The sequence below is a fragment of the Sinohyriopsis cumingii genome, chromosome 2 (assembly GCF_028554795.1).
Source record: "Sinohyriopsis cumingii isolate HCF-2022 chromosome 2, ASM2855479v2, whole genome shotgun sequence".
Taxonomy (NCBI): domain Eukaryota; kingdom Metazoa; phylum Mollusca; class Bivalvia; order Unionida; family Unionidae; genus Sinohyriopsis; species Sinohyriopsis cumingii.
In genome coordinates this window covers 13,159,307-13,176,084 of record NC_142962.1, presented here as the reverse complement: position 1 = coordinate 13,176,084, position 16,778 = coordinate 13,159,307, and the positions used below count along the sequence as shown (strand labels likewise).

General features: G+C 34.4%; 1 protein-coding gene across 1 annotated transcript in view; it reads left to right on the top strand.

The window, feature by feature from the left end:
* The first annotated feature begins 564 nt into the window (after window positions 1-564).
* The window catches only part of LOC149804350 (GTP-binding protein 2-like), a 56,072-nt gene continuing 39,858 nt past the window's right edge, over window positions 565-16,778 (top strand). Inside the window, exons 1-5 of the mRNA XM_089939253.1 lie at window positions 565-771; window positions 6,139-6,165; window positions 6,552-6,736; window positions 7,021-7,132; window positions 7,954-8,151. Of these exons, the coding sequence (XP_089795379.1) occupies window positions 682-771; window positions 6,139-6,165; window positions 6,552-6,736; window positions 7,021-7,132; window positions 7,954-8,151 (612 nt within the window). The 5' untranslated portion in view covers window positions 565-681. The remainder of the gene's footprint in view (window positions 772-6,138; window positions 6,166-6,551; window positions 6,737-7,020; window positions 7,133-7,953; window positions 8,152-16,778) is intronic.

The following is a 16,778-nucleotide window of genomic DNA, read 5'->3' as shown; positions in this document are numbered from 1 at the left end:
TTTGAAAAAAGAATAAAAACTGATGTCAACTCCATTAAAATCATAAAACATGAAGACTTATTTCACCTTGGGGTCTTTAGTAGTCGTGACGGGTCCCTCAAAAGGACATTGTACATGAAGAAATAACCACCACTTAGACGGACATATTTGAGTCTCAGCTGAATGTTTGATCCTATACTTGTTCAAATTTATATAATTTATATGCAAAAGAATTAAATTGTAGATAAATAACATCTCTGTAGCTGTCGTGATGTAATTTAAATATCAATGCCATCCTTTAATGCAAATATTTGAGTAACCCCAATTTTGCTTACAAATGCATACCATTTCAATCGTCTGATTGCTTTTATTCCATTAATAAAACAAAGCCAAAATCTTTTTGAAAATAGATAAAATCGTCGTTTTATTTTGATTTTCCTAATTATTCGGTAATTAATTTCATTCCAGTATTTATTCCGGTAAATACCTTTATTCCTGTATTTATTGCGATAAATGCATTTATTCTGGTTAATCTAATGGCTGGTTACCTCCCATGTTTACTGTGTATTTTTAATCATCCGGGAATTTTGCCAGCTGATGAAATATGGCGGTCTAATAATGAAACTACAAACATGTATTGTTGACAGTTGTCACAATATATTGAAATGTTTGTAGGCGAGATTGCATATTTACATCGGAAACATGCAAGATATATACGAAAATTTAGTTTGTAGAGAAAAAATGGAACATAATCAAGAGACGGGGAAAATGCCCGCATCCTTACCGCCTGAGGTAAACAAACCTATTGTCAATAATGACTTGGTATATGTACTTCGTCGAAATTAATTCGATGTTCTTTTTTTCTAAAACAAATAGATAATTTTATATCGATATTTCGGATACGCACAAAATATATTCATACCTCTGTCAGGGTCCGCTTTTGGGAGTGTGTATTGGGGTAAGTCAGTTGTACTGTACAACTCGTACAGTATAGTCGTGTACGTGCGCTAAGTCACTTTTTGCAGCTATAGGTGTAATTTTGGAGAATTTGACTACCTATAAACGGCATTTATTCACTTTATTTCGTGCCTTATCCATGCAAGTTCCATTGAAGATTATTGTATAAATTTCTCCATAAATGCTTAACGGCAAATTCAATGATGACGTATTTCGACATTTTCATCCACATTCCTTTGGAAGGCCATTATTTAGACGCCCCGAGAGGTACATACAGCAAAATCAATGTTAAAGTACGTAGACAAAAATGAACCTAAAGGTGTGATCCAATACAATCCGGATTGAATGTTGTGCGTTGTGATGTCACATACATGCTGCGCTTATTGATAAACAAATTCTTACTACCATCGATTATGACGATTCCACTCAGTGCGCTCTTATTTTGACCCAAGTTTAGTACATGGCCACCATTGTAAAATTCCATAGTGATAGACTTGTTTTGTCTGGAAGTTTCTTGGTGACAGGGTGTAGAGCATTCAATAATCAGGATTTAATAGACTGGTTAAAGAAAATTAGTGTTAAATTTTAAAAGAACAATTTATATTTAATTTAAAAGGAGTAAATACATGTACATGACCCATGTGACTATTACTTAAAACTGATTTATGTCACATGCTGTGATGTAAGAGGGAGTGTGCCTGCGGTTGGACGAAGTTGAACTACAAGCATAAACCGAGACATGATAATGTTGTCATTTATAAACAAACCCAGGAAAACACCAGTAGAAAAAAGGATACAAGACCATTAAATTGGAGGCAATTATGTAACTTCGTATATATCTTCTGTTTGGTATGTCATGTCTTTTATTTCATTTTCTACGTAATACCTATTTTTCCTACTGCTGTTAATTCAGATTTATTTTAGTTCAATTTTAAATCATGCTATAGTATCATTTTGAAGAAATGTGATATGTACAAATTAAGAATAAAACTAATTGTATGTTACTCCTCTATCTGGGGCCCCGAGTGGCCGAGTGGTCTAAAGCGCTCTCCGTTATGGATCACTGCCATCTCACCTCTGTCTGCATGGGTTCGAATCTCCGATTCGGCTAATGTGGGTATGTGAGAAAGCTTGCCAGTAGCTTCTCGTGGGTCGGTGGTTCTTTCCGGGTTCTTCCTCCACCATTAATACTGGCCACCATGTATAGCCTATCGTGTGCTGAAAAATGGCTTTAAACCCTACAACGACAACAACAACAACTCCTCTATCCGAATAATAGTTGAACATCCATACAGGAGATGAATGAAAATGTGCGAGACTTATTCACACTATCGCACCTTGAATCCCCCTGCACTAGTAATAGTTCAATCCATTATCAACATTTTTTACCCAGTGTAATGCCAAACTGCCAATGTAAAAGTCCATAGTGATCGATAATTTTCGTCCGGAAATTTTGTTATGGCAATTAATGTACAGATCACTCAAAAATCAAAATTAAATAAACTTTTTTATAACTATATATTACAATTACATTTTTAAAACTATATTTTAAATTTATGTAGTAAATGTGCTTACATGACCCTTGTGACATACACAGTAGGTTTACAACTGCTTCGGTGGCCTAGTGATTAGAGCGTCCACCTTGGATGCGGGAGGTAGTGGGTTTAATCCCCTGCTGAGTCATACCAAAGACTTACAAAAATGGTACTAACAGCTGCCTCGCTTGGCACTCAGCATTAAGCGGTTAGTGTTAGGACTGGTCAGCCTGGTGTCAGGATAATGTGACTGGGTGGGATATTATGCTACATGTCTGCAGCATGATGCCCCACTGCAGACATCATAGCGATATGACTGAAAAATTGTTAAAGCTACATTAAATATCCAAATCACACATATACAACGTACGACATATCGCATATTGTTGTTTTGGTGTTATGTCTTACTGTCTAAATAACAACCTTGTGTAATGTTTTCCCAAGTCAACTGACAGGAGAATGGGAGATAGTATTTTCTGGAATATTTCACACATTTGACAGCCTATGTCAAAACTTTTCCACAAATTTAAATCCAAGTGATTATTCTTACTTGCTGTTTTGATCCTGAGGGAATCAAAATCAGACAGTAGCAAATGGATGCATTTTCATATTCTGTTCAGCTGGTTGAAAAAAAATGTGATGGAAGCCAGGAATGCCAAAATTTGATTAGGTTGAAGAAATTTTCTTTTCTGAAATCAATAAAAATTTTACTAATATTGAGCAAAGTGTTTAAATTGCATTGTTTCATTCAAGATATTTATCTTTCTTTTAAACAATTTTGGCATTTCCAGCTTTCTATGCATTCCAACTAACTGAAATGTAGGTCAGCAGAACTTGAAAACACATCCATTTGCTTGTGTGAGAATTTGAATTTATTATTTAAAAAACTGGGTTAGTAAAGTCCACCTAAATCAGTATGACTTTAATTTGTGGAAAAGCTTCAGTAATCAGGTGTGTGAAATATTCTTGAAAATTTGGTGGCTTGTTCTGCTGTCAGTGAACATCGGAACACGCTACACAAGGCTGTTATTTAGGCAGTAAGACATAGCACCAAAATAGCAGCAAAACATAAATACCATGTGATAACATCATATATTGAAAGACTAGGGTAAGTCAGACATGAAATTATAAAAATAATCTTTTTATTATGTACCTTTGAAATTAACAACAAATATAAATATTTGTTAACTATAATTATTATAGAATTTTTGTAATATTTTATATATTTCATCTTCAGGTACTTTCAAAAGTTAGTTACCTTGTGTTAATTGGGAGTATGGAAGGTTGTTATTGTTAGTTTCACCCTTTTTGACTGACAGAATCAAGTGCATGTGATTTTGATTATATTTTCTCAAATGGACATAAGAGTTTTTTTTTGGTAAAAAGGACATTCATTGTACGAAAAAGACTCGCTATGCAGTCTGATTAAAATCTGATCTCCACAGTCCAACATGGAGATCTGATGGTACCAGTAAGAGTTTTTGTTTTGTTGACCTTGTAGTTCACCAACTGAATCACAACTTTTGAGTCACATGAAACAAAATGCAGACAAAAACATGGAAGACTTTGTCAGGTATCCAATATAAGGCTGACAAGAAGTGATAGATACAACTTTTGGTAAGGATGGAATAGTAGAAACTAAAGACAGACACATGTACACTCACTTTTTTTAGGTTACACCATTTACTAAGTCAGAAAGATATTCATGATGGTGGAAAGAAAATCCATATCTACTTTGTTAATAAATTATTGCTATTGCTGGTCACATGCAATTCCACCAACAAGGCAGGGTAAAATTATCAACAGCTTGGACAATAAATAACTGAATCTTCAAATCCTGTGCTGAAATCACCTGTATAGTTGCAAATTCATGAAACTGCTGTTTGATATTGTTTCATGGAAACAGTGGTATTGTGCCAAGAGAGTCGTGGAAAAGTTTAAGCTGTCTCATTTATTCAGTTACTATCTTGTTGACATAGATACATGGACAAACATCTCATAGAAACACGACAAAAAGGAATTTTAAGAATAATAAGGACATGACAAATTATCGTATCATGAAATGGCATTAAAACAATAATAAAATCACCATATGCTTGAAATATAGCAAAAGCAACCTAACCAAATCATGAAAGTTAGCAGAGTTCCAGAACTCCATCTTCAAAATGAAAAATTATGAATTCTGAATAAAAGTAGGATATGTTTGAAAATTATATTCAGTTCTACAGCATGTACAAGCATATGGCAGTGAAATACTTAAAACTTTGGTATAAACAACAAATACACAATTTCATGAAATATACTGTATGCATCAAAATAATATAGAAGTGTTTGTATAATTTACAGAAAGAAAACTGTACAGTTAAACAAAGTTATGTTAGAGTGAAATAGGAAGTTAGTAACATTTTATCTAATTACTAGTTTGCTGTTGACTGCACCGGTGGCCTAGTGGTTAGAGCATCCACCTCGGATGCAAGAGGTCGTGGTTTTGAATCCTGGCCAAGTCATACCAAGACTTTATAAAAATGGTACTAACAACTGCCTCGCTTGGTGCTCAGCATTAAGAGATTAGTATTAGGACTGGTTGGCCTGGTGTCAGGTTAATGTGACTGGGTGGGACATCATGCTACATGTCTGTGCATGATGCCCCAGTGCTAGACATCACTATAAACTGCCACTCTGCAGACATCATAACAATATGACTGAAAAATTGTTAAAGCTATGTTAAAAATCCAAATCACACACACACATACACATGGAATGCAACAATGTGAACTTTCATTATGGGTGAAAGTGATCCAGTAGCATATTTTGTGGCAAAGAATTGGATTGCATATTAATAAGAAAATGTACATTACTGGAACAGATGGGAATCTCCAGATTTATGAAACCATCATTGTTTCATTATTAAGTAAACACAAGTTGTTTAAATTTTCTATATACTACTGTCTTGGTTGTATCCAATATTTCTGTTTTTTAACTAACCAAAACAAAAGTAATTACTGGAATAAAAAGAGAAATTACAAATAAATAGAAAAGTGCAAATTTAATCATATATTACATTGTTTTATTGCATTTCAAACTATGTCATGTCATGCATGCACATAAGTATTTTCTCCTGAGAAAGAAAATGTTTTCAGTTTGTATTACATGCAACGTATTGACAGAGAGATGGTGATTTACATTGCTGATGATTACTGGGTATCACACACTGATGATCAGGTGCTCTTCCAAACACATGATCCAAGTGGCTATATATAGAACATTACCAGAGGGACCATGTCTTTGATCATATTCCAATGGTCATCTCAGTGAAATTCATTTAGGATTATGGCAGACTTGTAGGCCTAACACAGATATATGTTATATTGGGATAGTTATATGCTATTAAATTTGTGCATGTTTCTGATTTTGAAAAACATTTGTTTAAATATTTGCAAACTTTTTCTTCAAATTTTTGATTCCTTGTTAAATTGTTGCGATAAAGATTTTAAAACAAACCTCAGGAAATGGTTCCCATTTACATGATGAATTAGCAGTAACCGTGGAATATTGATTTTGCAATTAATGCATCTAGGTTTAATCAGGATTTAGATAAATATTATATAAAAATGAGACATTCATTCAGATCAACTAATCTGATTTCTTCATTATTTGTTATTAACAGGTAGAAGAGGGGAATATAGAATACAAGGTAATGTATTTAAATTGACTAATATTATTCCTCTGTCTTGATGTTCTTGTATCATTTTGCTTTGAATCTGTATTTGTTTTACTCTTCTCTATCAATTTGTGTCATACTTTTTCCATCAGAGAATTGTGTGAGCAGGTTTTTTTGGCTGCCATTACTTACTTGACTTGCATGTTTTTATTGACTACCATATTTTAAACGGATCCTTTTTAAACAAAAATGTCTACTATTTTAGTTACATAGCTTTTACTTTAAAAATATGGTATTGGTTTTCAAAAGTTAAGAGTTTTACAGTTACAGTGCTGACCCATACCCTCTATTTATAAGAAAGTATCTATGACCAGCTCTGTGTATACATTTTACAGTTGATATCGCTGTCTTCTTTTCAGCTCAAATTAGTTAACCCCTCACCGTCTCGTTTTGAGCATTTGGTGACTCAGATGAAATGGCGACTTCAGGAAGGAGAAGGGGAGGCAATCTATGAATTAGGTGTAGAGGATAATGGATTGTTGGCAGGGCTGTCTCCTGTAGATCTCCAAGCATCATTGACTAATCTAGAAAGAATGGCTGAAAGGTGAGTTAATGAGGGACTTCTATGACAAAAAAAAGTTCAAATTCTTAATGCATTGATTAGTTTTTATCATGAAGAACGGTTACCTGAAGTTCAAGACAATTTTTCATTGGCAGAGAGAGTGGTCTCCCAATGTAGTATTACTGTATTTGTCTCTTTGAGTTGATCATCCAAATATTTGTCCTCTTGTTCCAGAAAGAGGAAGAAGGCGTACATTGTTTTTAAAATGTTTCATGTTAAGAATATAAAAAAAATTTGTTTCATGTTTGTTTGTTTTTTCTCAACAGATTGGGGGCTACATTGACAGTACTAAGGGAACGTGAAGTAGAATCAGAAGGCGACAGGGAACCCAGGAAGGCCCTAGAAATCCTTGTTCGTAAAGTTCCAGATGATCAGCAGGTAGCTGTCAAAAGTTTTACAGTTACCCTTCAGCATGGCCAGGGCTTTAGTGCTAAGGAGCCAAATAATGGTCTCCAGTTCAAGTACATGTTACTCCCAGTTGATTTACTTTTTCCTCCAAAACAGTGGTCTGAAACCCTATTCATAGTCTTTTAGACAAATCCATGATGGCATCTTGGTTCTTTGTGCTCATTTTAGTGGTCCATCCTATTCTCATCCCTGCTTATTCACTACTTATTCTCGATGCCTTCCCTCAGGGGAGATAAATCTGAATTTTTTAAAAATCTCTAATCATTTTTCACATGAAGAAACATACTTGTATCATTTTGAGCATATGTCTTTGAAGGAATAGGCTGGAGTAGATGTAGTATATCAAGGACTAATGAAATCTCCCAGTTTATGTAATGAAATGGGGATCACCAAAGTCTGCAAGGCAAACACTGCATACATGTATAATTTTGTTAGTATACGATAATATTTTGTCTGCCCAACACAAAGAGTACTTGAGGAGGAAGTGTTGCCTTAGATCCTTGACAGCAAATAACTGTCAGTCTTTGAAAATTTACATTAGAAAAGAGTGTTGAAAGACTTAAAAACATTCAGTATACCATCTTCATAGTTATACATATATAATGACATTTGTTGATAGGCAACAAAAATCTAACACTGCAATGCATTTTGATTCACACATTTATTTTACACCTGTATTCATGTGCAAAGCATAATGTAAAGTTCATATGTTTGCTTCATTCTACCTTAATTTTACATGCAACATGTGAATTAAAACATAATGTTTATGGCATATTCTTCATATTTTGTAGTTTATTGATCTCCGCCTTGCTGTTCTTGGTAATGTTGATGGTGGTAAGAGCACACTGCTTGGGATCCTCACTCAGGGAGAATTAGACAATGGTCGTGGCAGGGCACGACTCAATTTGTTCAGGCACCTTCATGAAATTCAATCAGGTCGGACCTCCTGCATAAGTCATGAAGTATTGGGCTTTGATAGTAAAGGAGGGGTAAGTTAGCAGTATTACAATATGCATGGAAAATCGGTAGATTTGAATATTGTTTACTTTATACACTCACCATAAGGCAGGGCTTATGATGTTGTCTGTTCCTCTATATAACCATCTGTTACTAGTTTAGTTTCTGCACAGTAACTCAAGTTCTGAACCATCTACAGTTATTAATTTGTAGATGGCTTGCAGCTGGGGTAGGGAAGAACCAAGTTGACTTTGGGGTCAAAGGTCAAGATAACAGTGGCTGAAAGAAGCAAAATGGTTTCTGCACAGTACCATTAGTTTTATGTCACCTACCTGAACCAACATATGGGATGGCTTGCACTTGGGGTACAGAATCAACCTATTGATTTTGGAGTCGAAAGTCAGAGACAGTGTGACTAAAAGAAAAATGGTTTCCATACAATAGCATAAGTTATAAATCACATCCAAGACCAAATTTTGTGGATGGCTTATACTTGGCATACCAAAAAAATTTATTAATTGTTATGTTGAAGGTCAGTGTTAATATGATTAAAAGAAGAAAATGTATTTTATAATAACTTTCTACAAAATGGGCTTGGATCAACCTTAATGTTTTGCTTTCTTGTACTTGAGATAAGGAATAGGCCTATCAGTTTTGTGGTCAAAAGGTCAATGGTCATGGTCACTGTGACTGAGAAAGAAAAAAAAACGGTTTCTGCACACAAAAAATTGCTTTTCAGCCATGTACCTTTCCCAGAGTTTGTGAATGTCTTACAAATTGGGAATAAAAGAAGCCTATTGATGTTGGGGTCAAAGGTCAAGGTTACTAACTAACAGAAGAAAAATGGCTTTTGCTTAATATAACTTTGTTCTGAACTGTTATATCTTAACCAAGATTTTAGAAGTGTTTGCAGTTAAAGCATTAATATGGCCTATTGATTTTGGGGTCAGAAGATCGAAATCCAAGGGCATTCTGGCTCAAAGAAAAATCTAGTTCTTTTAATCTGTTATTAGTTCTTTGAGCAAACTTTTGGATGGCTTGCATTGAGGTAATAAAGAAACCTGTAAATTCTGGTATCTAAAGGTCAAAGGTCACAATCATAGTATGTCTTGTAAGAAAATAATGACTTTTGCAGTATGTCTTGTTCAAGACCAAATGCCTTAACCAAAGGTTGAGGTTAATGAGACCAGTTAGTTATTAATAGAGGCTACATAGAGGACTGTTAAACACAGCATAGCAATATAATGTGCCATTCTAGCACTCTTGTTAGGTTCTGCAATCATTTAAATAAGTGTTTACATTATTAATATTAGGAACACAAAAATTGTTTTTGGTTAGCTGTCACTATGTTTCTGTTTTCTTGCCCCTGGTGTTTTAAAAGAAATGTTTAGTGTGTGTGTATATATATATATATATATATATATATAACCTACCTGCTTACCTGGCATGAGTGGAAGTGAACAGTACTGTGATGGTATGAGTGGAAGTGAACAGTACTGTGATGGTATGAGTGGAAGTGAACAGTACTGCTCAGTATTAAGGGTTGCAGGTAACCTATATCACCATTTGGAAAAGAGAGCATTTCACATAACCCTTGTGTTGTTTCAGTTACAAATGAAAAATGTTCATTTATCCCAAAACCCAGGACGGATGGACAGACAGACATTTCTACATCAGGGATCGTCCTGGGCTTCGCCAATGTCGCAAATTGTGATTTTTTTTCCTTATTGGCGACAAAAATATCCCATCTGGCGATTTTTTTGGCGACATACTTTTTGGTTATTTAATTTGTACATACAATCATGGATTTGGACTGGATAAATTAAAAGGGAGAACGAAAGGAAGCCACAAACTTGACTAAGCAATGCATTGGAATCAATCTGTTACACAAACGATCCTTTGTTCGTATTGAAAACCCCATCTTTACAATGCATTGTTACATCATAATCTGCTTATGCCGACATCTGGGCTGAGTGCTGTATGCTGCGATACAGTCAATCATGCTACCGCACTATACCTACAACTGACTGACTTTTGAAGACGCGAACAGAACAGATAACAATTAATTGTATGGCTAATCCTTCTGTGTGTTTTTTTCTTTCTTTTTTTACATATACCAATACAATAGTTTTGCTGAACCTTCATAGAAAACTGATAACCTTTGAAGTACCGACTACTGTGTATAAATACAAAGCAAATGGAAAAAATCTCAATCACAATTATATCTGTCGCCAGTGCAGCATTTTACTCATTGATCTTTTCCTTTTGCCATCAATTCCGTGTTACGGCTGCAGAGACTTAAACTCCGCAACAAGAAATAGCAAAAAAAAAAGACCGGTTTTGCATAATTAATAATAATTATTTATTTCTCAAAATACAGGCGTGAAAGAATCCCTAAATTGGGTGTGCATTTATGCTTATATATACGGTCCAATATTGCCAGGTGTTGACTCCTGTAAGTTTCATTCGTGGGAATGGTGATCCTATTTTGCTTGTCGAGAAAATTTATACAGCATTCAGTGATCATTCTTGGGATTTAGGAAGCAATTCGCTACAAGCTTTGTGAAGCTAGCCATAAGGTGTGGGGGGGGGGGCTGCTGAGAGACTACTGGTGTCACCAGTCAGCACTGTAGACTGTAAACGTGGATTCAGTAAGATGAACCTCATAAAAACTGACATCAGAAATAAGCTCTGCATCTCATCTCTCGAGAATTTAATGAGAATCAGCATGTACAGATGTGAAAAATTAGACTTTGAAACTGCATTCAACAAGTGGGCAGCCCTAAAATCGCGACGGATCTTCATGTAACACTTTGTAACATTTTGTTAATGCTTGTTGTAATTAAAGTATTAACTAACCCATCTTTTGTAATTTTCATTGCCTGTTACATTAATAGACTAAATTAACACTTGGAAAAATGTACACTACTTGTTTTGGCGACACTTTTTGAAAATTGGCGACAAATTATTGAGGTTGGCGATTTTTTTGGCGACAGCTTTTTAAAAGCCAGGACCATCCCTGCTACATGGTGTTAATGTTGATTGAAAGTTAAATATTATGGTAAAAATGTTAAGTTCTATAAAATATATTTAGATTAAAGTATAAAGTAGAAATGCAATCCTAAAAATGTATGGTCAAAATGTGTTATATAAACTGCATTTCCTCAAAATATCCAAGAGTTTCACATGCTGGACATAAAGTTCACATGAACTTGGGACTTGGGTTTCACAGTAAGGAAGTTCGTACACTTGACAAGATGTGCCCTGCTGTCAGTGGATACATTTTGGTCTAAGTTCACCCTTCAGGAGGTATGCACGAGTCAGGTATGTGTGTCCTATACACCGAGACCACAGTGCCATGTATTCTGTGTGATGTCTTAGGGATGCAAGTTTCCAGTGATTGGTTTAATGCTACAAAGTTTGTTTGTGGAGTTGGCATTCCACATATTTTGTCTAGTTTGAAGAATGTTATGATGCATAAAACATCTGAAGTCGGTACATGGTATCCAGTGATCCCCCAGGAGTCTTTGATAGCTGAAGTGTAAGCATATGGTAGCATTTCAAAATGATTTCTAGAAACATGCAGTTAGCATCATAAATGTGAATAAATCAAGGAAATAGAAAAGAAAACTTGTAGATTTGATTTAGTATCCTTGTTTTCCCTAACTCATATTGTTTTCATAACAAAATGTATTGTAGTTTTTCGATTTAAACAATAGATAGATTTCTTTTCCTAATTACTCCACATCTCTTTATGGTAATATCAAAGTGAAAATCCTTAAGGAAAGGCCATTTATACTGATGGTTACAATGTAATTGAGCATCCTTGAGGCACTTAATCCTGTTCATGTCTTCAAAACAGGACTTTTCACAATGTGAAAAAAATAGAATTACATTTTTTTAATTGGACATAACATACAAAACTCTCTGATTCCTTAGTGAGCTACCAAGAACAATTATTAGAATTTTCCCTTACTTATACCATAAATATCTTGGATTTGGAAATCTTCATCAGCGACTACTGTTGATCATGTGGCTTATAATGGTCACATGATATGAAGAGACTGTTGTAGAAAGGTGGTAATTCAAGTCCTCGTCCCTATTTAATGTTGACCTTCGTTGTTCTATTTCAATAACCTCCTTCACCTTGCTTTTCCATGTGTAGGCCTCATGTGATGACCTAGGTCTAATTGGGAATGATGGAATTTTCTGTTTCGGCTGCAGTTTTCATTTATTACAGAAGATTCTATTGATGTGCTCCTTAATCCTTATTACTAAAACTGCCTATTCCATCAATATCAGCATTCTCACAGTCACTACATTTGGTATGATAAATGAGACCATAATTTATATAATGTTTTGTTTTGTTCTTCACATGCGTAATTTGTTCTCTTAAAGAATTTTATTGTTTGTGATATATATTAATCTAATTTTATCTGAATACTCTAATGTCTGATGTACCATATCACATGACCAAATTACATGATCAATAGTAGTTGCTGATGTAGGCAGTGTGATATTGCAGAAAGTTTCAAACTCTTAGATATTTATGCCCTGATTAAGGGAAAATTCTAATAATCATGAATTATCCACAGCAAGGAAGCAACCTTTTCAATTGTACCAAGAATGAATTCTTCAAGAGTCAAGTCCTTGTTGTGTTCATACAAAATAGTGATAGAATAACTAATATAACACACATTTCTTTCCAGTACAAACAGTATATAAATATGCTATGAATTTAAATTAATTCTTTCAGTGTCAGAGAGCAGCTAAAAAATAATGTTCAAAAGCTTGAAGTGATTTATTTACCTGCTACAGTAAATATTAGTTGCTTATTCGAAGAATTATGTCTGATATAAATAAAAATAATTCAGTTCTTTTTATGTCCATTTCTTACTTAGATAAAGAGAACATTGTATTAGAGGTAGCACCCACTTGCTGTATTTACCATAAGTTGGGACACCATAAATTAATTTTTAAATAATTTTTTGTGCACTGTATGTTCTGGGACACATTGTCTTTTCGAGTTGTAAGTTGTGGGACACCTTTTAAATCGTTTGAACATTACCTTTCAGAAAATGCACTCTAACTGAAATTTTATTTAAAAAGTATATAATAATGTGTACTTTTAAACTCTCATCCACTGCTGCATTATCTCATCAACACAACCCTTCTGCACACGTACAGTCCATTCTTTCGGTGCATGAATATTTTTTTTAGCTTTCTCATGCCATAAAGAATTATCATTAGAGGCAATACATCACCTGAAGTGGAAATGCAAGGACAACAGTCAGATATTTTTCCAAATCTGCACCAGTCATGCTAATTCTCACACTTTTAATCCCCATCTTATCGTCTGTCCATCCATGATTGAGGTCAAAGTACACTAGAATTTCATTCATGTTAATGATCATATTGTTGGTGAAATCATCTTCTCTTCTGGCCTTCTAGAATTCATCAGATGATTTTATTTTCTCCAAATCTTCTGGGTCGTTGATGTCCATGCACGAAGCACTATATTGTGTCACTTTAAAAATTGTTCCATTGTTTCAGTTTATTTTCAAAATTTCACGTGAATATCAGTGAAAAGGAACCCAAGTTAGAATCCTTATCTCAGCCATCTTTGTATTTTAAAAAAAAAATTGGCACACTTAAAAGACTCAAATCGTCTTCTGAGGTCGGCTTGCTTTGTAATAAATTAACTAATGTATTGATATCCTTTCAAAAATAAAAAAATTAACAAAAAGGGAGAGGCTCAGAAGTAGTTTAATTTGGCTTCTGAGGTCAGCTTGCTTTGAAATAAAAAAAATAATCTTTGTCTTTGATGTCCTGTCAGCAAGTTCAAACAACAAGTTCACTGCTTGCTGCCAGTTGTGTTTATTCACCTCCCGTGCTTCTATTTGCTTGGCATCTGTAGTTATAATTAATATAAATGATGTCTGCGAGTAAATAGTATACACAACAATAACTTGCTTTAATGATACTTTTTGTAACCTTTGCTAGCAAAATGACTGTCACTTGCACTCAAGTGAATGTATTTTCATATAATGATTTTTATTTGCAAGATACTGTCATAGAGCTGACATGGATATAATTCAGTCTTTCTTATTTTGCACCTAACACCGTGTCATGTATGAATGGCGGTTGTCTTCACCATATCTTTTGATTATTTCCTTCTCATTTACGATTTTGTTGGATCCAGTTTTCAGTCAGATAACATATTCAAACCTTTGAGTACAACCAAACATGATTTATTTCTCAGTGTTCATGACAGTGTACAAGTGTCGTGTGTTATCGGACATAAGCAATACATGCTACAGTATGGAAGCCTATGATACATATATGGAGTTCGTGAATATATTTTTTTCTTTAAATCATGATAGATAAAAGGAAGAAATGAAAACAATACAAGGTTAGTTTCTTTCATTTTATTATCATTTAAGCATTTTGATTATCAATTTATTGCAGTGTACAGTTGGGGGAGGGTGGCACAAATTCAATACAAAATGAGTTCATTTCTTAAGTCTTGGGACATATGACCTAGGAGAAAAAAGTTTCACCATAAGTTCTGGAACAGGAGAAAAAAATATTTTATCGTGCCACAATGTATATGGTAAATATAGATCTTTTTTAATTTATTTTATTTTTTATCAAAACAAATTTTTTTTCTTGATAAGAATATAATCTGTAAATATAAGAGCACCTTGTGCATTTTGAATTCATGAAATTTTACACATGTTCTGGCAAATAACAATGCCAACAATCACAATTACAATAAGAACTATTACTGCAACTATAAAAACCAGAATAATAAATTGCAGTAGTGCCCTAGTAAATGTGTGCTGTCATAACCCTTCTGCACCACTAGCACACCTGTTGCTACTTAGATCTAAAATAAAGTTAGCAATGTGGAAGATTTACCATCCAGTACAAGGGGTAGGAAATCATCCATACAGTGTGACGTCATTTAGTTACTTTAATTTTTTGGGATTGTTTTTTCTTTTCCATTATGGGAGAAATGCTGTCTGAATCAAAATCTGCAAATACTGCAGTGGATCTTCTTAACCAGGTCAGCATGGGGCTAGCTGTACTCTGGGTATTTTATGGTCTTTTGGATGGTGGTGTGTCCATTTTACTGAATGAGCACTAAGGATTTTTCAGACATGAAAAGTAGCATGTGCCAAACCTACTGAGCAGGTAGAGGAAATTAGTGAATTTTAATCAACCAGTTGGTTCATTATCACTGGCTGACCACATGGCTATATAAATGTAATGGTGGAACCAGCATCAGGGTCACACACAAGCAATTGGGTTAAGCCAAGTATAACAGATAACATTAAAGGAAGTGGGCGTTTAATTTATCCCAGATTATCTCAATTACATACCAAACAAGTGGGAAGAAAAGGTGTCATTCAAGTGATAGGGTTTTGTTTTAGGTGACAACTTTTATTTAGCAGAACAATTTTGTAAAGGTAGCAGGAAACAATTGTATCTCAGCATAAAGAGTGGATGATTTTGACATCATCAGTTGCATATCTAGGTGAAAGCTGACTTTGATGATATTAACTTGATCCACACATTACATATCAGGTTGATTGGCTATTATTTTCTGACAGAAGTGTTTTTAAACATTATTTACCAATGGAAAATATGATTATCAGCATTTTTGTGTCATTTGGATTTTTAACAAAGCTTTAAAAAATTTTTAGTCATATTGCTGTGATGTCTGCAGTGTGGCAGTTTATAGTGCTGTCTAGTAGTGGGGCATCATGCCACAGACATGTAGCATGATGTCCCACACAGTCACGTTATCCTGACACCAGGCTGACTAACACTAACCTCTTAATGCTGAGTGGCTAGCAAGGCAGCTGTTAGTACCATTTTAGAACGTCTTTGGTACGACTTGGTCGTGGTACAAACCCATAACCTCACACATTCGAGGTCAATGCTCTAACCGCTAGGCCATCGGAGTGGTTGGTTATCAACACTACCTTTAATGAGTGATATTTTTATTTAAAAAATGCCTCTTCAAGTTTTTGAGCAGTTGCTTTCTTAAGAGGCAAAAGAAGGACAAGTTGAGCAAGTTATAAATAACTGTCAGCAGTAAACCAATCATACAGGAGGGGCAAAAGGTTATTGTATATGACGTACGTGTTTAGAAGTTTTTGTAAACATTGCAAATTGGTATCTGTTGGATAACTCTGGAAGGAATTGTTGGATTTCAACCAAATTTGGTTTGCAGTTTTAAATTGATGAGACCTCAAATGAGTTTGATTTTAATACATTTTTAGTCGTTATTTAAAGGAGTTGTGGCCCATGATTATCCCACCTCCTGATTTTGGTTTCTACAATATTATTGGGAATGATTAGATTTCAACCAAATTTTGTATGCAGCTTTATATTGGTGATACTTCAAATCAGATTAATTTCTAAAATGCAACTACACCATTTACAAGAGTTATGGCCCCTGATAACCCATATCTCCTAATTTCTGTTCCTGAAGCGAAACTTTTCATGGTAATGAAACAAAATTATTTTAATTGGCTCCATCATGATTATGTATACAGTAAGGGTAAAGCCGTGGAATATGAACAAATTGATGAACAGCATGGGCTTGAATCTATAAAAACTAAATTGAAAGAAAATATTCAGAAATCGT